This window comes from Verticillium nonalfalfae (genome assembly GCF_003724135.2).
Source record: "Verticillium nonalfalfae strain VnAa140/NRRL 66861 chromosome Unknown scaffold_41, whole genome shotgun sequence".
NCBI lineage: Eukaryota > Fungi > Ascomycota > Sordariomycetes > Glomerellales > Plectosphaerellaceae > Verticillium > Verticillium nonalfalfae.
Genome location: NW_021167266.1, coordinates 166,061 through 185,945, shown reverse-complemented (window position 1 = coordinate 185,945; position 19,885 = coordinate 166,061). Strand labels below are relative to the sequence as shown.

The 19,885-nt window shown below is 56.4% G+C and overlaps 10 protein-coding genes across 10 annotated transcripts; 4 read left to right on the top strand and 6 right to left on the bottom strand.

The window, feature by feature from the left end:
• Window positions 1-573: 573 nt before the first annotated feature.
• Window positions 574-1,005, top strand: D7B24_006164 (uncharacterized protein; the record flags this gene model as incomplete). The annotated part of the gene is made up of 3 exons (XM_028640303.1): window positions 574-672; window positions 727-867; window positions 931-1,005. The coding sequence occupies 3 exons, from the start codon at window positions 574-576 to the stop codon at window positions 1,003-1,005; spliced, it is 315 nt and encodes a 104-aa protein (XP_028495559.1).
• Window positions 1,006-1,274: 269 nt separating this feature from the next.
• On the bottom strand, window positions 1,275-1,666 carry D7B24_006163 (uncharacterized protein; the record flags this gene model as incomplete). Its single annotated transcript, XM_028640302.1, has 2 exons — window positions 1,275-1,364; window positions 1,424-1,666. The coding sequence occupies 2 exons, from the start codon at window positions 1,664-1,666 to the stop codon at window positions 1,275-1,277; spliced, it is 333 nt and encodes a 110-aa protein (XP_028495558.1).
• A 502-nt stretch (window positions 1,667-2,168) lies between these two features.
• On the bottom strand, window positions 2,169-3,977 carry D7B24_006162 (uncharacterized protein; the record flags this gene model as incomplete). Its single annotated transcript, XM_028640301.1, has 2 exons — window positions 2,169-3,698; window positions 3,762-3,977. The coding sequence occupies 2 exons, from the start codon at window positions 3,975-3,977 to the stop codon at window positions 2,169-2,171; spliced, it is 1,746 nt and encodes a 581-aa protein (XP_028495557.1).
• A 502-nt stretch (window positions 3,978-4,479) lies between these two features.
• Window positions 4,480-5,261, top strand: RCF1 (Respiratory supercomplex factor 1, mitochondrial; the record flags this gene model as incomplete). The annotated part of the gene is made up of 3 exons (XM_028640300.1): window positions 4,480-4,541; window positions 4,599-4,669; window positions 4,732-5,261. The coding sequence occupies 3 exons, from the start codon at window positions 4,480-4,482 to the stop codon at window positions 5,259-5,261; spliced, it is 663 nt and encodes a 220-aa protein (XP_028495556.1).
• A 649-nt stretch (window positions 5,262-5,910) lies between these two features.
• On the top strand, window positions 5,911-7,805 carry RTC5 (Restriction of telomere capping protein 5; the record flags this gene model as incomplete). Its single annotated transcript, XM_028640299.1, has 2 exons — window positions 5,911-5,976; window positions 6,048-7,805. The coding sequence occupies 2 exons, from the start codon at window positions 5,911-5,913 to the stop codon at window positions 7,803-7,805; spliced, it is 1,824 nt and encodes a 607-aa protein (XP_028495555.1).
• Window positions 7,806-8,134: 329 nt separating this feature from the next.
• On the bottom strand, window positions 8,135-9,442 carry D7B24_006159 (uncharacterized protein; the record flags this gene model as incomplete). The annotated part of the gene is made up of 5 exons (XM_028640298.1): window positions 8,135-8,409; window positions 8,483-8,946; window positions 9,002-9,039; window positions 9,093-9,150; window positions 9,207-9,442. The coding sequence occupies 5 exons, from the start codon at window positions 9,440-9,442 to the stop codon at window positions 8,135-8,137; spliced, it is 1,071 nt and encodes a 356-aa protein (XP_028495554.1).
• A 747-nt stretch (window positions 9,443-10,189) lies between these two features.
• D7B24_006158 (uncharacterized protein) lies at window positions 10,190-11,923 on the bottom strand (the record flags this gene model as incomplete). The annotated part of the gene is made up of 2 exons (XM_028640297.1): window positions 10,190-10,212; window positions 10,396-11,923. The coding sequence occupies 2 exons, from the start codon at window positions 11,921-11,923 to the stop codon at window positions 10,190-10,192; spliced, it is 1,551 nt and encodes a 516-aa protein (XP_028495553.1).
• Window positions 11,924-12,797: 874 nt separating this feature from the next.
• Window positions 12,798-14,453, bottom strand: D7B24_006157 (uncharacterized protein; the record flags this gene model as incomplete). The annotated part of the gene is made up of 1 exon (XM_028640296.1): window positions 12,798-14,453. The coding sequence occupies one exon, from the start codon at window positions 14,451-14,453 to the stop codon at window positions 12,798-12,800; it is 1,656 nt and encodes a 551-aa protein (XP_028495552.1).
• A 382-nt stretch (window positions 14,454-14,835) lies between these two features.
• D7B24_006156 (uncharacterized protein) lies at window positions 14,836-16,482 on the top strand (the record flags this gene model as incomplete). Its single annotated transcript, XM_028640295.1, has 1 exon — window positions 14,836-16,482. One exon carries the CDS (start codon window positions 14,836-14,838, stop codon window positions 16,480-16,482), a length of 1,647 nt encoding a protein of 548 aa, XP_028495551.1.
• A 462-nt stretch (window positions 16,483-16,944) lies between these two features.
• D7B24_006155 (uncharacterized protein) lies at window positions 16,945-19,414 on the bottom strand (the record flags this gene model as incomplete). The annotated part of the gene is made up of 2 exons (XM_028640294.1): window positions 16,945-19,081; window positions 19,158-19,414. 2 exons carry the CDS (start codon window positions 19,412-19,414, stop codon window positions 16,945-16,947), a joined length of 2,394 nt encoding a protein of 797 aa, XP_028495550.1.
• Between the last annotated feature and the right edge of the window lie 471 nt (window positions 19,415-19,885).

Genomic DNA, 19,885 nt, shown 5'->3' with positions numbered 1-19,885 from the left:
AACCACTGGTGCTTTTGGCGCTATCGAAAAGCCCTGTCCTCAGCTCCCTTCTTCCGTCCTACGACAAGCCTCCTAGCTCCTTGCGTGCTGCAGCTCGGCGCCAGCTGCGGCAGAAAGTGTGGCGCTTCGATGCACTGTGACCTGATCGATCGGAAGAGCTTTTCACGACCGGGATATGATCTCCTCTCGCTGTGTGTACCTGATAGAATTGTGATGTGGAATTTGAGGCGCGTTGCCTCTAATTTTTTTTTTTAAAGATCGTATTTTTAGCAGGCTACTATGCGAAATGATCAACCCTTTCAAACGATGAAACTGTGAGAGGACAGATGTAGGCGACTTGTTACGTTACCGCGGTGTGTTCACGGGGTGTAGGTATCTCCATCCGGGCCAGGGTTAGGGGAGGGTTAGGGTTACTGGTACCCCCTGAAACAGCTTCCCAAATCTCAGCGTCAGTGCTCCACCAGCCGACGTTTTTCCGACCAACACTCACCATCACGGCAAGTCAAGCTTGACAACGGAAGTAGATGCTGCTCATGCAGACTGTCCAGCCATTGAAAACCTCATGAACGCACCATGACGCCTACCCTCGGCCGCTGGTGGCTTGCTGCCCGTGGCTACTCAACCGCTGCGCCGGCAAAGACCCGCCTGAAGAAGACCCTGAGTCTCGACCATGTATGCCGACTAAAACCATGCTTACACTCATGTGGAAACTGACATGAGCCGCAGTTCCTCCAGCGCGGCCGCGTCCTGTCCCTCTACCGCACCATCCTCCGCGGCACGGCTCACATTTCCGATCCCTCGACAAAGGCCGAGTCTCGTCGCTACGCCCGCGGCGAATTTGAGCGCCACCGCCACGTCACGGACATTGTAAGTCTACACCACGATAGAGCTCGCCTGCTTGATTCTGTGAACCTGAGACTAAACCCATAGGGACACATCCGCTATCTGCTCTCCACGGGCAAGGTTGAGTGGGACAGCATGGGCCGCTACGTAGAGGGGCTGTAATCTCTTCCTGTAGAGTATGTGTAGAAGTAGGTATTTGGTTGGTTGGTGATGGTACAGTTACAGACTGCGTGCATGCGCGTCTTCTAAGTTTGCCCGCGAAACGCCGTCTACCCGGTGCTGCTGCCGGCATTCGTACACTTTGGTGCCTCCTCCCACCCTGCACATCTTCTTCTATTCCATGCGCTGGTCTTTCGTCTCGCACCCCCCTTGCGTGACCCGGCGGACCAAAACCTCACCTCCGCCGCTTCTTCGAGTTCGTAGGCCACTGCTTAGCCCTGGCGCTGCTTATGCCTGGGGTTCGACTTGCAGATGACGTAGAGGTAGCCGTTGTGTCGCTTGCCAGCTTTCCTGCGCACGATCTGCATGTACCGACCTCGTCAGCATCTTGCCACCCCGAAGACACGGATGAAAAACCCACCTTGCAGTGCTCGCATCGCTTCTTCACAGAGCTGTGCACCTTCATGCCCCGAACCTGCTGCACGATCGTCTGCACCGCCGTCTTGGGCGTCGACTCGGCAAGGCCTACGCGCGGTCGCGAGAAGAGTGCCGTCGTCAGGGCGCGGGTCTGTGTCTTCGTCATCGTCGGGGCCGTGGCGGCGAGGGCGCGCGGCGCCGTCAGGGTGAGCGCTCCGAAGGAGCGGGCGAGGGAAAGGGCCGACATGGAGCTGGTACGGAGTTGCGTGCGTTGGGGGAGTCGTTGTCGCGATCCGTCGTCGTCGGGCGGTTTTTCGTCGAGCGGGTGCGGATGCCGCAAAGGTGCAGGGTGCAGAGTTGAGATGGGCCGACGTCGCGCGGTCACGTGGGGCAGTTCTTCACCGCGAACCACACCGAAATTGGACTTCACCGAGACATACCCCCAACGCAGGGGTCAGTCATGTTAGCAGAAAATGGCAAGATGCTATCTACGAAGCTGCGGTGATCCGTATTCAGGATGAATATCTGGGGGGTTGGATGGCAGGCCTTTACGCATTCATGTCACTCGCAGGGATCTTATTAGTTTTGCGGTGGAATATCTGTTCGGTCCGCTAGGCCTGCCCATATACAGAGGGCAATCGAGAGGCGAGCAAACAAGACTGCTGAAGAGTTCATTCCAATGTACATTGTCATCTAAGTACCGTGAGATCTATCGTTCCCAACACCAAACGCCATGCATCGACAATCCTCTAACTGCGCAAGAACGTCTTGAAAACCTCTGACTCGGAACAGTCCTCCCACGGATAGCCAATCTGGTTGAGGAACTTCTCGAGCTCCTTCAGCTCGGCGTCTGGACAAGCGATACCGGCGAGAATCTTGCCAACGTCACCGCCATAGTTGCGGTACTGGAACAGCGTAATGTTGAAGCTCGTGCGCAGCGTGTTGAGGAAGCGCTCGAGCGCGCCGGGCCGCTCGGGGAAGTTGAACATGTAGATGCGCTCGTTGGGGACGTTGGAGCGGCCGCCAACGAGATAGCGGATGTGGCTCTTGGCGAGTTCGTCACCCGAGAGGTCGGTGACGGACATGCCGGAGGCCTGGACGCGCTCGACGAGCATGCGCAGCTCCTCAACGCGCTGGGAGGCGGGCGCCGTCAGGGACAGGCCAATGAGGACATTGGCGACCTCATTGGTGGCGTAGCGGTAGGAGAACTCGGTAACAAAATGGGGCATGACCTTGTTGATGAGCTCGGCGAAGGAGCCGGGTCGCTCCGGGATGCGCACGGAGAGGAGGGCCTCCTTGCCCTCACCGAGGGTGGCGCGCTCGGCGACAAAGCGCAGGCGGTCAAAGTTCATGTTGGCGCCCGATGTGACGGCGACGAGGGATCGGCGTGTGTCGGTTGAGGGGTTGGCGGCAACGTACTTCTTCAGGCCAGCGATGGCAAGGGCACCGGCAGGCTCGAGCCCGGAACGGGTATCATCGTACATGTCCTTGATGGCTGCGCAGACCTCATCCGTCGTGACGAGAATGACGTCGTCGACAACATCCTTCGCGATGCGGAACGTCTCCTCGCCAGGCGTCTTGACCGCGGCACCGTCCGCGAATAGACCAACATCCTTCAGGACGACCCTCTCACCCTTGACCAGTGACTGCGCCATGGCATTGGCATCGTACGTCTCGACACCGATGATCTTGACATGGGGCGCCATGCGCTTGATGTAGACGCCGATGCCGGCAATAAGACCACCACCTCCAACGCAGCAGAAGATGGCCTCGACCTTGGACATGTTGGTCTGGCCGAAAAGTTCCATGCCAATGGTGCCCTGGCCGGCGATAACATATGGATCGTCAAATGGCGGGATGTTGATGAGGCCATCCTGCTGCTCGCGACGTGCGCACTCCTCCTTCGCGGCGTCGAAGTCCTGACCGTGCAGCACGACATGGCCGCCCAGCCGTGCCACATTCAGATGCTTGATGCTGGGGGTGCCCTCAGGCATGACAATGGTCGCAGGGATCTTGAGCTTGCGGGCCGAGTAGGCGACACCTTGGGCGTGGTTGCCGGCGGAGCAGCAAACGACACCTTTCCAGCTCTTGGCGGGGTCAAGGTGGGCCATCTTGTTGTAGGCGCCGCGCAGCTTGAAGCTGAAGACGGGCTGCTCATCTTCACGCTTCAGGAGAACGTTGCATTCGAGACGGTTGCTGAGGTTGACGGCTGGTTGAAGGGGGGTCAGCTTGCAAGCTTCGTAGACGCGTGAAGTAGCGCTGGCGATAAGGCGAAGGTACTGAAACGCAGCGACTTGTCAGTGGTAGGCCTGAGGGATGAGGAGGTCAAGATGTATGCTGACATCTGGGTATCCGTTGGGAAGCAGGAATTCCTCGGGCACGATGCTCTTGATGCGGTTGCGCTTGACCTCTGCAGGTGTTGTGGGATTGGCGCTGTACTCGGTCAAGGAGAAGCCGCCATTCGTCTCAGGCGTGTGCGGCCTGTGGTCGCCATTGGCGCCATTGGTTGTGCCGTTCGTCATGACAGGCACGACAGGAGCAGTGGACGAGTCGGCCATGGTGATCGAAGTGCTGACTTGTGGGCTGTGTCAGAAAGGGAACGGTGAGGGCAGAGGCCTGACGATGACATCCGTCACCTTGGGAATTTTGTTTTGGCGGGGCAGTATCGGAGGGACAGACTCGGTGTGGGAGGAGTCAGATCGGTGAACATGCATTGGGAGTGTGTTCATTGGACGACGGCTTTGCAGTCCCCAGCCGGCCGAGGGCGATACCGGGAGCAAGGGTCTGGACCCCTCGGTCAGGGCGAGTCTCCAACGCGGTGAATGAATCAAAGGCCGGATGAGGGCGGAGCTCCTGTGGTGGGCAGATGGTGCCCCACTAGCAGCAGGGTCCAGCTCCACGGCGATCCAATCCGCAGGCGCCAATTCGGGAATTCCATCATCGATTTTCTAACAGCTGCGCCCTCCATCGCATGATCACGAGCTTGATTCCTCCTTGCATCAAACACCTCTACGTCGACCACAAGACATCCTACGAGATCTCTCAACAGCTACTGCCAGAATGCCGAATGTAGACGACTCTGTCATGGGGCGGCAGATGCCGTCCTCTTTCGATGAGAACCAGTAAGCCCCGAGCTCCCGCATCATAGCCACCTACTCCTACTGACCCAATGTCTATAGCGAATTCTACAACGAGAAGCCCATGGCGAAGATCTTCCGCAAGCTTAGGGAAGAGCCTCTTATCCCTCTTGGTACGATACACAAATACCATCTCTTTGTCCGTAGTCAGCCCATCTGACAGTTTCCCTTCTAGGTGCCGGCCTGACCGTTTTCGCATTCACCCAGGCCTGGCGCGCCATGCGCCGCGGCGACCAGGTCTCGGCCAACAAGATGTTCCGTGCCCGCGTCGCAGCGCAGGGCTTCACCGTCCTCGCCATGATTGCAGGCAGCATGTACTATAACAAAGACCGCGAGGCTACGAAGGAGCTGCGCAAGCTCAAGGAGGAGCGGGACAGCGAGGAGAAGCGACAGAAGTGGATCAGGGAGCTGGAGATCCGTGATGAGGAGGACAAGGCCATGCGAGCGCGGGTCATGAACCGTAGGGCCAAGGCCGAGGAAGCCAAGGCGGGCAATGCGAGTGCGACGCCGGCGGAGGGCGGCGAGGCGAAGAGCGGCGTTCTGAATGCGCTGGGCCTGTCGGGTTCTTCGTCGGGATGGGGAAAGCCTGGCGAGGCACCGCTGGGGGACGCGAGCAAGGCCGTGGATGACGAGCCCATCGTCAGCAAGGTCAAGACGCCCACCAATGTGAAGAGGGTGTCTGCGGAGGACGGCAAAACGAACTAGGTCACAGGGTCGGTCACACCATGTCATCATTGTATGAGTAGGTACGGTGACTGCGACAGTTGGTACGATAGCAGTGGGCGGCCAGAGCACGTGGTCACGGCGTTCCGGATGATCTCGCAATTATGTATACGTAAACAAGTAAACAAGAAGGCTTGACAGCAAGCTCACGACTCTGCCAGAAAACTTAGATGCACAAATTTTTCTCTCCTTGTTAGTTGGAGTTAAGCGGAGGGTGCCCAGTTGACTTGCCCATCAACTCAGGTTGAGGTTATACTGCCCAAACAGGCATTCATTGAGGTAGGCTGAGCCAGTAACTCAGTCAGCGAGCAACCCGACATCAGGTACTTGCCCGGTACATAGGTAGGTAGGTACCTTAGGCTGGTAGGGTACTCAGACAGTGACAGCTGGTTCATGTGCCATTGGAGGGGTCCTTCGTCTGACTCCACTATGACGGCGGGCTTCAGTCAGGGATCTTAAGGACCGGACATAGGATGCACCTCCCTCTTCTGCCTATGCTTCACCTTGGCGCTGGGTGGTTTCATCAGTCCACCCTTTCCTCAACTCGAGGCGCCTGCACGCAGCGTCAAGAATGCATCGCGCACCCTGATCACTATCTCCGTCGTCTTCTACTTCGCACAGTTTTGGTACAATGGGCCAATCGCATTCAGACGAGAACCCTCGGCGCCGAACCCGCGAGGACCTTACACGCGAGCTCGTAAGCTTTCCTGCCCCGCCATTAGGGACCCCTTCCCAGGCAACCGTAAGCTAACCTCGAGATATTTCCAGGCTCGCCGCTTCGCCGACAAGTGCTTCACATCGCTCGAAATCTACTCTTACAAGGACGTCTTCAGGAGTCTTGCCGATGATCAGGATGGCGTCCACTATCTCAAGGAGGAGACCCTCTCCCGTTTCCTCGAGCTCCCCGACGTCCTTCACGCGTCGCCTGTTCTTTTCCGCATGATATCATACATCGGCGCATTTCCTTTTCTCAACGATGCTCCTGTTGTTCTCGGCCGGGAGGAAATGGTCATGGTCGTCACCATCCTGACGAACCGCTACCAACGAGTTCTCGCCCGAGGGGCCACCGACCGCACCAAGCTACTTTTCAAGAGTCTGGCTGTACATGACCGTGCTGCGGCCGCTACCGAACCCAAGGAAGCAAGCAAAGAGGCTGAATCTAAGGCAAAGGCACAAGAAACGGCGAGCCACGTCCCAGGTTTCGCCGTCGACGAGGCCGGCGACGAGGCCGATGATGAAGACGACGATGACTTGGAAATCGCCGCCTTCGAGCTACTTGATATCGATGATGCCGTAAAGCAGGGCGATGCACCCTCCATCAAGGGTGCCATGATCCCTGGTGACAATTTCCACAGGATCATCATGCTGCTGCTGCTCGTTGCACCCCTTGATGCTCAGGAGAGCCTGGCCTTGCATGCCAATCGGGTCGTAGGGGACGAGCTGGAGAGTTTACGATCGACGGCCAGGAACGTCCTCCATGCCTTCTTGAACGTGGAAACATCGCCTGGCATCAAGTACAGCACCTTCAACCGTATCATTCCCGTCAACTTTCCCTACCTCTTTCAAGGCTTCAATGCTTTGTTCGAGCATTTCCTCTTCTCCAAAAACTTAGATTTCTCCAAACACGAGAACCAAGCCGAGGAGAAAGAAAAGGCGGTCCAGAGAGAAGTCGCACAACCTCTTCTTCAGGACAAGGCTGACATCATGAATTTCAATGTTTTGTCCCAGCTATCTTTCTTCATTCCAGGCGCGAATTTGTTCCGCAAGCTTAGGCTGCTCTACTCTGGCGCCGAAGCAGGCTTCTCCATGGGCAGCTTCGAAACCAAAGTCTTCAATTGGCGCGCTCCCACCATCCTTCTCGTACGCGGCTCTCGCATCCAGGATGAACCCCGCGGCGGTCAGGAAGCCTCCTTTGCAGCCTCTCTGCCGCCCAAACGCTTTCCCCATGGCAGTAAGGGCGACCGCCTCACCTTCGGCATGTACATCGGCCAGCCGTGGAAGCATACGTCCAAAGAGTGCTTCGGCGACTCGGACTCTCTCCTATTTCAGCTTGAACCTGTTCACGACGTTTTTCCGGCGTCTGCCATCAACCGGGACTACGTCAGTTTCACCAAGGCGCCCACAAACCGCCCCCTTCTTGCAGCAGGCTGTCCGCACCCAAGGCCAACGCAGTCGCATCGACACGACGGCATGCTTGCCCTTGGCTCAGTATCGCTGCTGCTTGACGACTCGTTTGAGTTTGGTGTCTTCAATCACGACTACACATCACAGGGCGGCGCATACCATAACAGCGTCTCGCGGAGATACGACTTCCAGGACCGGTTTGAGGTCGAGAGCCTTGAGGTGTGGGGATGTGGAGGCGACGAGGAGGCGCAGGCACAGGCCGCGCGGTGGGCATGGGAGGCGAGAGAGGCCGAAGCCAGAAGAAAGATCAACCTCGGCACCAGCGGCATCGAGGCAGATCGTGCGCTGCTCGAGATGGCGGGCTTGATTGGAGGCGGCCGCAGCGGCGGGTCAATGGCTTGAGGTTGATCAAGACAATTTAAGAATCCACTCACATTGGACAGGAGTAGGGTGTATGGCGTTTGATCTCGTTCAAAAAGGGCAGCGCACTTTGTATGTATGAGCATCGACCAATTGTCATCGTCGATGGGGAAATCGCAAGGACGCAGGTAATGAAGGATAATATTACTAGGGCAATTCATCTCCATACAATCTAAGGCGAGACGAAAAGATGGTGCCCCCACAATAGGAAATCGACATCCGGTCAGGCTTGCTGTAGGCCTTGCAGGATACAGAGGCCGCCGGTCGAGACAATTGCAAGCCCTCCCGAGTTGCGCGTTAGAGATCCCGTCCTACTCCGCGTTCTCCTCGTCGTCGTTGTCCTCCTCGGCCACATCCTCCTCGACAAAGGTGGGAACCACCTCGACGGTCTTCTTGCTGCCGGCCTTGATAATGTTGCCCGACTTGTTGTTAAGCGTGCGGGCGCCACCGTTGCGGTTGTTGAAGGCCGAGTTGGCGGCGGCCCTGGTGTCGGTCGTGTTGACGGCCTTGATGACGGGCTTGCAGTGGATGCACTTGTCGCTGTTCTTGCCCTGATGGCGGTCTTCTTCGTGGTCGTGGGTGATCTCTGCGGTCATGGTCAGCGTTTTCTCTTTGTTTTCTTCATTGACATATAGGGTAGGATGAAGGGGGGCTCATACCTTCGCGGTACCACTGCACGTCGTCGCGGTCGTCGTGCTTCTTGCCTGGCGTGGGGGCGGGCGTGGGAGCAGGGGCCGGACCGCGGCGGTGGCAAGGAGGACCGTGATGGTGGTGATCATGAGGGTGGCAGCCATGGCGGGGATGATCATGGTGATGATGCCCGTGGTGATGTCCGTGGTGATGACCACGGTGCCAAGGGGGAGGAGGTCCTTCGTGATGATGGCGCCAAGGGGGAGGGGGCCCATGGTGATGGTGAGGGTGCGCGGGCACAGGCGCAGGCTTGGGCTCAAAGTGCGACTCGTAGTCCGGGTCATCCTCGTAGTAGGGCTTGAAGTAGGGTCTGCCGACAGCCGACTCGCCGCGCTTGGTGAGGACCTCGTCATCTCCTTCGTCGGCCGCAGCGACGTCACGCTTGGTGATGACCTTGTTCACATTCACACGAGGCCTGGTATGGTTGCGCGGACTGTGGTTTCGTCAGCTGAGTTGCTCAGACCCTATGACACGGAGAAAGGACTTACTAGTCGTGTTGGTCCTTGTAGTAGTAATCCTTGTAGCCCTGCAAAGCTGTCAGCACACATGCTCTACATGCCGGGTTGTCCTGAAACTCACGTTGTCCTTGTGACGGTGCTTCCTGTCGATATGCTCGATCCAGTAGTACTCCTCATATCTGTTCCCCAGTCAATAAGCGCACTGGATTCAACATCTTCTCTGCCATCTGCTTACCCGTCTGTCTTGGGCTTGCACTCGGGCTCCTTGCACTTGGGCTTCTCACAGCCGGGCTTCTCGCAGATCTTGCCGCGCCAGATGGGCACGTATTCCTTCTTGGCGCATTCAAGGGTAAGACACTTGTCCCCGGTGACGGAGCGCGGGGCAAGCCTGCTCTCGTCGACACGGACTTCGCTGGGGATCACGCCAGCGCTGACAAGAGCGGCCGACAGGATGATGGGGGTGAACTTCATATTGAGGTCGACAAGTCGCTGGGCGACCTGGTCAAGAACGAGTGAATAGTCAAAGAGAATGAAGGTGTTGCTCAAGGATACAGAGTCTAGTGGTGAGGACGGCCGGTCTTTATTCTTCTGGTGAGATTGCTCTCTTGGTCATCGGGTAGTGCTCGGGTGGATGCCACGACGTATGGCGTTTTCCGACGGCGGCCCTGCTGAGCGCCATCGTCAGACATCCAAAGTTGAGACCGAGGGAGTAAGCTGGCGATCGCCACCTCAAGGAAGGCTTCCCGATGGCGCCCCGATATCATGATTCGGATTGGGCGCCAAAGCTTTCATGCATCATCAGTCGGTTCTCGTTGTCCTACGTTGTTATGTTAAAGGTAAAAGCAGTGGGCGACCTCTGTCAAGACGTCCTTTCCATTACAATCTATCCGCTGATAGTGAAGAGAGCTCAAGCCGGCGTAGAGATTCTTCCAGACGCTTGAGAACCACTGTTAGCCTAACATAGCTCCCGAAACAAGGTGTGGACGCTGCAGAGCATACATGGCTAGCGAAGGTACAATAGCAATGGGCACGCTACTTCAGCTGGATACAGTTCATCTGCGGCCATCGAGTCTCGTTCTAGGGCTGCATTAACGGTACTTAGGTTTGCAGGTGCCGCAAATCAAGCTTCTGTTCTTCAGGCAAGGCGAGGTGTTAAAAGTCCTAAGTTTCAGCATGCATTGCGAGTGCGGGCGCCAGCTGAAGGTGTGAGGGAGGTGTCTAAGTTGTGTACTCGCCGTTGACTAAGTCTCTTGTTAGGTTGAAGACGACGCAAGGTGGAAAAGAAAGCAATGTCATTATAGTAAGACTTGAAGTTTCAAGCTTGGCCCAGGCCTAGGCCTCAGGGATTAGTTTTTACATCCTTCGAGATCAATCGTTACTTTGTCTGACTTTGTTGCGCAGCGCCTCCATCACGCAATGCGTACACTTGTAGCCCTTCTCGCCCTGATACCACTCTGGTGTCGACATTTCATCCCCAAAGGCACCATACGAAACAAGGACACCCACAAGTTCGGATGTGTTCTGATTTACCCTCGTGCAAAGTCTCTCCGCAGTGCCGCTGTCTAAATCTGCCACTTTGCGTTCAGTCAAGAGGCCCACGGACTCGGGATACGTGTATCTGTGTTGTACGAGTGACATGGCGGTACGCCCCTTGTCATCCACAATTTTCGGATCGGCCCCCTTTTCTAGGAGCCGCTTGACGACGCGGTGGTTTCCCAATCCCACGGCTGCCGTCAGGGCTGACATGTGGCCTTCGCCGTCGGTACTGTCAAAGTAATTCTTCGAATCATACTTCTCTAGGAGATGCGCAACCATCACGTCAGTGATATCAGCATACTGTGACGTCGGGTCGGCTTCCTTGCATTGGAGCACAGCAAAGCGCAACGCGGAAATGGGACGACTGGTGCTATGCTGAACGATGAACCCATCCTGACCTTCCCGATCAGGCAGGCTGAGGAGGAACTTGATTCTCTCCAGCGCATTGCGGGTGTGCATGAGGATCATTTCTCCAAGCAAGGTACGTCCGGACGTGTTGACCCGGTCTCTCGCGGCTCCAGCCTCGAATAGAAATCGTGCCACATTGAAGTTTCCGGTATACACGGCCATTTCAAAAGCACTGATTCTAGATACGTCAGGCGGGTCTGCGGAGATGCCAGTCTCTAGAATGCTGCGCACAAAGAAGACATTGTCAGATTCCTTCGCAGCACGCTCCAGAGGCCCCAGCCCATGTGCATCCTCGACCGTTGTACTGGCGCCAGCTGTAAGCAGAGCGCGGACCATGGCGGGATCTCGGTGGTTTATCGCCATCAGCAGAGCGTTATGCCGCTTGTCCTTCTGCGGGAAGACGTCAATCTCCCTCGCAAAGCCGTTTTCCAGTCCGGCGACCATGACCTCTGCGAAACACTGATGCTCGGCAACAGCGAATACAGCGGGGACCTTGAACTCGCCAAGCTCCAGCACGGCATCCGTGGGTGCTCCATGAGAGACTAAGGTGGAGATCGTCCTATGAATCTCCTGCACAAAGCTGACGCCGCTAGAGAGAAGTCTGGTCCAGCGAGAGGCGCCCTGTAGCGGATACAGAAGGGGTCGCGACTTCAAAGGATGGTCGATAATCATAGACCTTGCTGTGCGAAGTTCCTCGACCACCGAAGGCTCCATCACAAGTCGGTCGATTATTGCTGAGTGACAAAGTCGACACGCCAGATCCAGGGGTGATGGACATCTTGCCTCGCCAGCCTTGGAGTCCTTGCTGAAGATGGGGTTCGCACCGAGCGTGAGCAGCGTCTCGACGGCAGCCAAGTTGTTCGACCAGACTGCCCAGTGCAAAGGAGTCCAGCTGGGAGGTTCTGTTGAGTTGTTGATCTGCGTGTCATACTGCGTGGGGAGGAGAGAAGCCGCAACCGCGTGAAGATCAGCTCCCTTTTCACTAAGTGCGAAGGCAATGTCGAACATTTCCGCTGCTGGAAACCGAAATAGCCAATGAAGGGGTGTGACTCCAAGGTTATCGGCAAGGCCAGCACTCTGCTGAGCGTCGAGCAAGCTTTTTGCTATTGTAGTTCGCCCCAGCCTACAGGCTGTCAACAAAGGGAAGTCCCCTTTAAGCTCTGTCTGGGTCCCTGTGCAAGCAGGGATCTCTTTGATGACGAGAGCTACGGCGTCGGGTCGGTCTTCAGTGATGGCCCAGTAGAGAATCTGGGGACCTGATCTCGTCAGCAATTCCTTGCTGATAGGAGTTCCTGGCGGGGTCCATTTTTCAAGTTCTAGTCCTGTCTCTTCCAGATATTTCCGCTGAGAGCTACTTCTGAGTCTCAGTATTGAAAGCGGTGACACATGTTCGAGGATTTTGAGTGCTTTCAAATTCCCCTTTTCAGCTGATACCTCCAGCCAGCTACGCCAGACGGTTGGCTCCGGAAGTTTCGAATTTGTCCCGTTAGAGGCAAAAATATTGATGTAAAGAGTCTGGGCTTCCTTAGAGCCAAACACTGCAGCTTGGAATAAATACTGTTTTGCTGTCTCGAGATCCCATTCCACTCCAGTGCCTTGTGTGTACGCGATTGCGAGATTGAAAGCGGCAGATGATTTAATCCTGGCATCAGACGATTGAGCCAAGATGACCTGAAGGCTTCTCGTAGCCTCGGTCTGGACGATCCATGGCATCTTTTCGATTGTGGCGTACGACGCTGCGAGCTTCAAGTTCCGAGTCAGTCGAAGTTGCACAATGCTTCCCAGAGTGGGCAGAAGAAACCTACATTCGGGATGAAATCCAAGTAACGGCTGAGAACCAAATTTTCTTTGGCTTCATATCGGGACCTGATGAACCGTTAGGTTAGAGATACATTTGATATGCCAGCCAAGGGATGTACCTCAATTGTTCTACTTCTGGAGATTCATCTGACCACCCGGCAACATATGGCTCAGGTAAAAGTCCCACCAAGTCAGAGATGAATCTCAAGGCCTTGCATGTATCAAAGTCAATAACGTCGGACCCGTTTTCGGGTGTTCCGACAGCTTTGAAGAGGTCCGCAATGACTCGCTTCTCCACGATCTGACGTAACACATCTCCCAAAGGCCTTTCCTGGGTGTTCATCATGAAGCCATGCATCCAAAGGGTCATTTGCGCAAGCCGAGCAGCTTGATCTCTCAGTGCTTTAACTTGGACTTGCATAAGCTGCGCCGGCTGCTGCTTTGGAATCCCATCAATTGCGAGTTGGATGTACTCCAGGCATTGCGGGTAGCCTTGTTGCAGCGCTTGTGGAACTTGCGTAGTGTCAGGACAACTGTCGCCTCCAATGACTTTGATGAACTCGGCAGCCTGCGCGGCCGTCGTATCGTTGAAAGAGGCATGTGAGTTCTCTCCAAGAGAGACATGCTGGGCCAGACGAAGAAGCAGAATGATACGGTCCATGTCTTTGAATCTAGCGGCGGGAGACTTTTGGAGACACGTCTTGAGTATCTTGCAAACAATGGCCAAAGGACGTCCTTCGTGTCGAGAGCCTTTCAAAACCCGCATAGGCATGGTAGTGCACATAAGATCTGCGCTTTTCATTTTCCTGACATTGATGTCTAGATCCTGAGTGGGCAGATTATCATAAAACGTGCCACCACTCTCGAGAATGGCGAGGAAAGTAAGCCCAAAACTGTACATGTCGAGTTGCTTCAGGTGCTGGCGTTCAAACTTTCCATCGTATGATTCTGGGGCACAGTACATCTGCGTGTGGCCGACGAACCTGCCATCATCAATAGAAAGGGAGAATCCGAAGTCTGCAAGCTTGACCACAAAGTCCCGGCTCTCATGCTTGCAGACGAGAAAGTTGGAGGGTTTGACATCTCCGTGGATCATACCCACTCGATGCAGTGCCTGAATACCGCTGGCGGCATCTAGAGCAACTTTGATCTGATCTGGAAATGTGTTTGCGTGTCCTGAGATCTGGAACTCTTTTAGGTTGCCGTAGGCAGCATATTCGAGCACCAAAGCGGGGACGATTCGATTTCCGTCCTGGGTCTCATCACCTGTGTAGTGATACATGACGCCCATGAAATCGATGACATGATCGTGTACTTTAATTGGAGGATGTCGCAAAACCTGGAGCTCAGTCGCTATATCGGCAAAATGATACGTGCTCTGTCCATGCCTGTTCGGTATTGCCCGAGGATGTTTCACCACCACGAAGTCACGACCTTTGAGCAAGTCCGTTGCTAAGCCTGTAGGAAATGATGAGGTCGAGACCTGGCGCACTTCAAAGGAGCCGCCGCCGAGGGTAACATCCTCAAAGTCGGGAAGGGTATTGCTAATGAAAGGGTGCAGGCCGAGCGAATTGTCTTGTGCTAAGCAAACGCCAAGAAATCCCGCAAAATGAGGGCATCTCGAGCTTTCCGACAGGGCTTCAATACTTTCGTTGCTTGAGCTGCGTTCCGTGTAACCATCTCGCGGCTTGCTGGATACTTCTCGCCGAAACGTCGGCATCGAAGTTGACCACTCCATGATAACACACTGAGATCTATGTCGGATCACGTTGCAGCAAGTCTGGTGGCCACGTCCGGTGTGTGTTCCTTGAAAAGAGGTCCTGCTCGGAGTTGCGCTCCATTCTATTGCGTCCATTTGCCTCCAACCCAGGCTGCGTAAGCTGGAGCTGACGCCGCGTGAATGGGGCTTGAAGGATGCTGATCCTCCCAGGCACGACCCCTGCGGATGCGGACCTGACGTCGCCGACTCGGGCCGGACCGCCTTGTGATAGAGTAGGTACTCCGCCTCTTGGCTCTGTTGTCCGTGCTTCATTACTGCGCTTAGCGCCTACTTACTAACTGCAGCGTGCGTATGTTCGTATCCTTCCTTCGCAAAAGTGACCTCTTTTCCACATGGTAACATGGCGGTCAACTATGATAAAGTTGGTTTCCAGCTAGGAGCCGCAGGGCTCGGGATCGGCGCATTCAGCGGTATACTGGACATCATGTCTGCTTGCTCCAAGCTGTACAAGATGTGGCGGTCGCTGCGCGAACTCGACGGACACCTGGGCCTGCTGCGCGCCAAGCTTGTTCTTCAACATGCCCTCCTACAGCAATGGGAGCGCGACTGGCTCTATGCACCAGCCGAGAGTAGCGAACGTTCTGGCTTTCACCGCAGGCAGCGCTGGGTCAGACAACACGAGGTCGCCGTGGCGGAGACTCTGCATGCTGTGAGAAGACTCCTGGAGTCTCTGGAACCGTTGCGGTTGACTTCCTCGGCGCAGAATGGCAAAAAGGGGGCCGCGGCAGCCTTGGAGTCTCTCAACTGGGTCCACGATAAGGCTGCCGAAAGCGAGAGGGCCCTTGGCCAGCTGGATTCCCTCCTCGCGGGCCTGTATCGGCTGCTGCCGCCCATGACGCCCAACAGCGAAGCATCCCAGGTCATCCTGGCCGTGGAGGACCTCCAAGATAGCCAGATCGACGCTCGCGACGTGTCATCAAATAGAACAACGCAGAGCACCCTTGGCCTCCGTCAACTCGGAAAGCAACTGAACCTCGAACTTGAGAACCGCGTGCAACAATTTTCGCACCGCCCAGTAACATCCAGCCTGTCCATCAAGACGTCACGCGTGCAGGTCGGAGCCCACGACGAGGTCTCGGCAGGATTCCGCAACTTCGGCGTCCTCGACGGCGGCGAGCCGATTCTCATCGAGTGGAAACGGTACGACGCCAGCTGGATGGGTCAGAAGGGCATCGAGCTCCACGGCCGCATCTCGAACATTGCCCAGCTCCTGCACACGGACATGAAACCCGACGAGCTCCTGACGCTGAAATGCCTCGGCTTCTTCGACGACGTCGAGCGCAGCGCCTTCGGCTTCGTCTTCCGGCTGCCACTCGCCAGCGCGGCAGCACCCGCGCCAGCGCCAAACGGCATGCCGATGGTCTCGCTCAAAGCGCTGCTCGACCAGCCGACGCCGGAGAATCTGCCGACGCTGGAGGAGCGGCACCAGGCGAGCTACGGCATCGCGCTGTCGATTTCCATCCTTCATGCCGTGTCGTGGCTGCACAAGAGCATTCGGAGCCAGAACGTCCTGTTCCCCGTCGATCGGAACGGGCGTCCGCGGTGGACGACCCCGTATCTGGTGGGATTCGACTTCTCGCGCCCGGATGCCGTTGACGAGTCCTCGGAGAAGCCGGAGCAGAGCGCACGCTTTAATGTCTACCGACACCCCTCGGCGCACGGCAGTCCCAATGAGGGCTACCGACGTAGCTTTGACGTGTACAGCCTCGGCGTCGTGCTCTTAGAGATTGGGCTCTGGCGACCTGCATGGAAGCTGTACAAGGATGGTATGGCGGCTGAGGCGTTCCGCGACGTCTTGGTCGACAAATCAAAGACATGGCTCGGGCATCTGATGGGCACGGTCTATCGAGAAGCGGCTGTGAAGTGTCTGACTGGCAGCTTTGATGCGCACCAGGCGAAGATGAGTGACGGTCGTGATGACGATCTCGGGCTGCAAACGTTATACATCGAGGTTGTCGAGGTGTTGGGTCGCCTACAGGAGGATTGACATACCCCTTTGAAGCTGTGGCAGGGGACGCTTGGGAGGTCCTGCCATGGTGGAAGGAGGCACTAGTGTCGGGGGTCATCATCCACATATTGTAAGCCAGCTCCAAAAGCTGTCGATCACTCATCGCACATGATCACTTGAAGACACCGCAACGTTCTGTTCAAAAGGCCACATCAAACGGGAATCATCCTTTGCAACGCCAAAAAAAAATCAATCGCCAACGAGTTGCCTGGAGGGCAACCGCCTAACAGCCCCCGCCTTCCTGCTGTAGCATAACGAAACATGGAAAAAAAAAGCCAGGTCCCATAACTCGCGCCCCATTCCCTGCCTTTGCGATGCAAACAGTCCTGATTCTTCTGTATTCATACAATACTCGGCAATCGACAGTTTGCCGAGTCCGACAACACAAGCTCCATGCGCCACAACTCAGTCTGTCCCTTATTCTGTCGTATCCAGACAGCGTCAAGATTCTTCAATCTGTCTCGCCGCCAATTTCTCCACCATTGTATCGTACTCTAGCATTTCGTCCTCGCTGATGTTCAGAAGCTCACAGCCCCACCGGTATGGCTTGTAGCCTTCGTCGACTCGCTCGCGGAACCCTTGCCTCTTTCGGGCTAAGAATTGCTGATAGATCTCCTTTGCCGGAAAGTGCTCCATGAATGCTTTGGCTTTACCCTTCCATAGAATGGGGGGCTTTTTGGGCCCAGCAGACACGGCGGGTACCGGGGGTAGGACTGGTTCGACGACCTCAGGTCCATTCCCATTGGTTAATGTGGTGTCCCGACCGCCTTGATCTTTGTCCAAGGGAGGGTCGCCTCGAGGAAGGCGCATGGCGAGCAAGACGTATTCGGCACGCGTCATGTTGTCCATGACATCGACCATGTACCTCTTTACTTCTTCGGAGGGCGCAACAACCCGATGAAGATGGTCCAGCTGGCGGCCCGTCTGGGTAAAGAGACGTATCGTGACCGGCTGATAGTAGTCCAGCTTCGCATCGCCACCATATTCCAGCTGGCTGCCCTTGCGCACAATCAAGAACGACGCGATGACCTGCTGACCCCCTGGCAGGTACTCCAGAATGCTGAACTTGGGAAAGAGATACCTGTCTCCATTACCACCGGCGAATTCGAGAGCGATGCCCGAAACGTCGGGTTTTGATGGGGGCGGCGGTCCTTTGGAGCGCAGCGCCTGCTGAGGCGGGTGAGTGACTGCCCCGGGCGCTGGCGCCACCTTTTGGAGCTGGCCGTTCGTAGAGGGCGTGGGCTGGGGAGATTGGATCTGCCGCGGCTGAATCTGCGGAGGCGGTGCAGCCTGCAAGGCTTTATGTAACTTGTCCAGGATGGCTTTGAGGTCAGTCGTATCGGTGAAGCCAGGTTGATTGTCGGCGATTCTCCGAATCATGGTTCGCGTCTTCGCATCATCCAGTGCTTTCTTTACTAGAGCCACAACCAGAGGGTCACTGCCGGGAGGCGGCAGCAGCTCATGCGACTTCTGTTGCGGGTTGGTTGCTAGCACTATGTCGAGAATAGTGCGGACCTCATCCGCAAAGTATTTGACAGTCTTGCCGTCAACAATCAACCGATCAGCTGATGGTCCTTGCTGGCCGCCTTTCTTCTTATACTCAGCTGTGATCTGGTCGATAATCCGCTGAAAGTTTGTGAGCTCATCCTGCTTGGCCTCCCCTGCCGCGACGCGCTTCATGAGGTCGCGTAGATGTGGGTCCTCTGATGCCTTCTCAGCCAGTGTCATGATGATAGGATCTGTACCAGGCGTCTTGGGCGTGGGCGGCGGCTTGCTCCCTCCCTGGGTTGGCGTCGTGCTTGAAGGTCTGGACGGCACGTTGATCGTCGCTGCTGTACCCCCGTATGGAGCTGGAACAGCCGCCGAGGCCGATGGCGTGGTCGGCGTGAGACCAGCAGGAGCACTGGGTCTGGTCGCTGGCGACATGCTGTTGGTGGGCGGATATGACGGTGCTGCACTGGGGACGGGTACCGGTGCTGGGGCCAGGGCAGGTCCTTGAGAATGAGCAGGAGCAGGAGCCGGAGTCGTGACTTGAGCTGGAGCCTGGGCTGGAGCCTGGGCTGGAGCCGGAGCTGGAGCTGGAGCTGGAGATGGGGCCAGTTCCACGCTGCGAGGGGGCCCGGGAGCCGCGACTGTCTCGCCCAAAGCGGGCTGCGGCCTCGGTTGCACGGCCTGAGATGCAGGCAAGGATGTTGCTGGGCTCGCGGGAGGGGGGGTCGACTTTGCATCGGGGACTGGCGTGACGGAGGGCGATGATTCAGATTTGGGAGGCGGGGGTGGAGGAGGCATGGCTCCATTGGGAGGTCCATACTGCATGATGGGTCGAAATGTTGCTTGCGTGGTCGGAGCGACAGGCGGCGGCTTGGGGTCTTTGATCGCCCACATGGTGGCTTCGAAGACATGCGGCTCGATGGTGATGGTGACCTGTCCGAGCTTGGACATGCTATCTTTGGGAGGGTTATTGGGCTCCTCGATGACGACGCCCTTCTTCTTCGTCGGCTTGGTCCAGTACTTCTCAAAGATGCCTTCGGCAATCCATCGTTGTCGCGATCGAGTGAGAGATTCAGCTAATACGCCGCTGCAATTCCCCTTCACGTCAGCTGCGGCTTTTTGATGACGGGTCAAACGAAAGTGCTGAAGGTCAGTGTCATTACCTCTCTTGTATATTCTGGTAGTCGCGCAGCGTGAGGTCGTCTGGCTGGGCCTGCTCGACAGTAGGCAGAGGCTTGCCCGGCTGGACTGATTTCGGTAACTGCAGTTGGGGGACTTCAGCCGTCAGAGGCGACTGTGGTGGAGGCGTCGGCGCGTTCGAGTAGGGCGAGAGTCGGTCTGGTGGTGTGGATGTTCGCTTCTTCGCGATGTGGTCGACGCGTGCCGCAGCTCGCGCGGGTAGCTTCCTCTTCCTTTCCATGACGTCGGATGGGGGATCTCTGCTATGAGTATGCTGAGGGTGGCGTCTTCATCATTCACGGTGTGGACAGTCGACGACTGCACGCAGTGAAGGGAAGTGGAATTGGCGGCGCGGGGGGGAGGGGGAGGGTGCAGTGGATGTAGTGGTGGTGTAGGTAGAGGCAAGGAAGATGGGGGCTAGCCATATGTAAGAAGAAGCAAAATCCACGGCAAAGGGACTCGACTACAGTCCCGTGCTGGTGCTGCTGTGCTACTTGGTGCCAGGCGGGCCAGAGGTTCCTGCGGCTGTCGCTGCTGGCACCACTCTGGCGCGTTCTGAATCGACCCTTCTGATTGGCCTCGGTTGAGCACCCACTGGAGCTCCTCGAACGGGGCTTAGACTCTGTTCATCAGGATGGAAGTGAGTGGCTGGCACGAGACGACAGGTCTGCGTGAGAGGATTTCGATTGGAAATTTCTCCGTCGGTCATCAG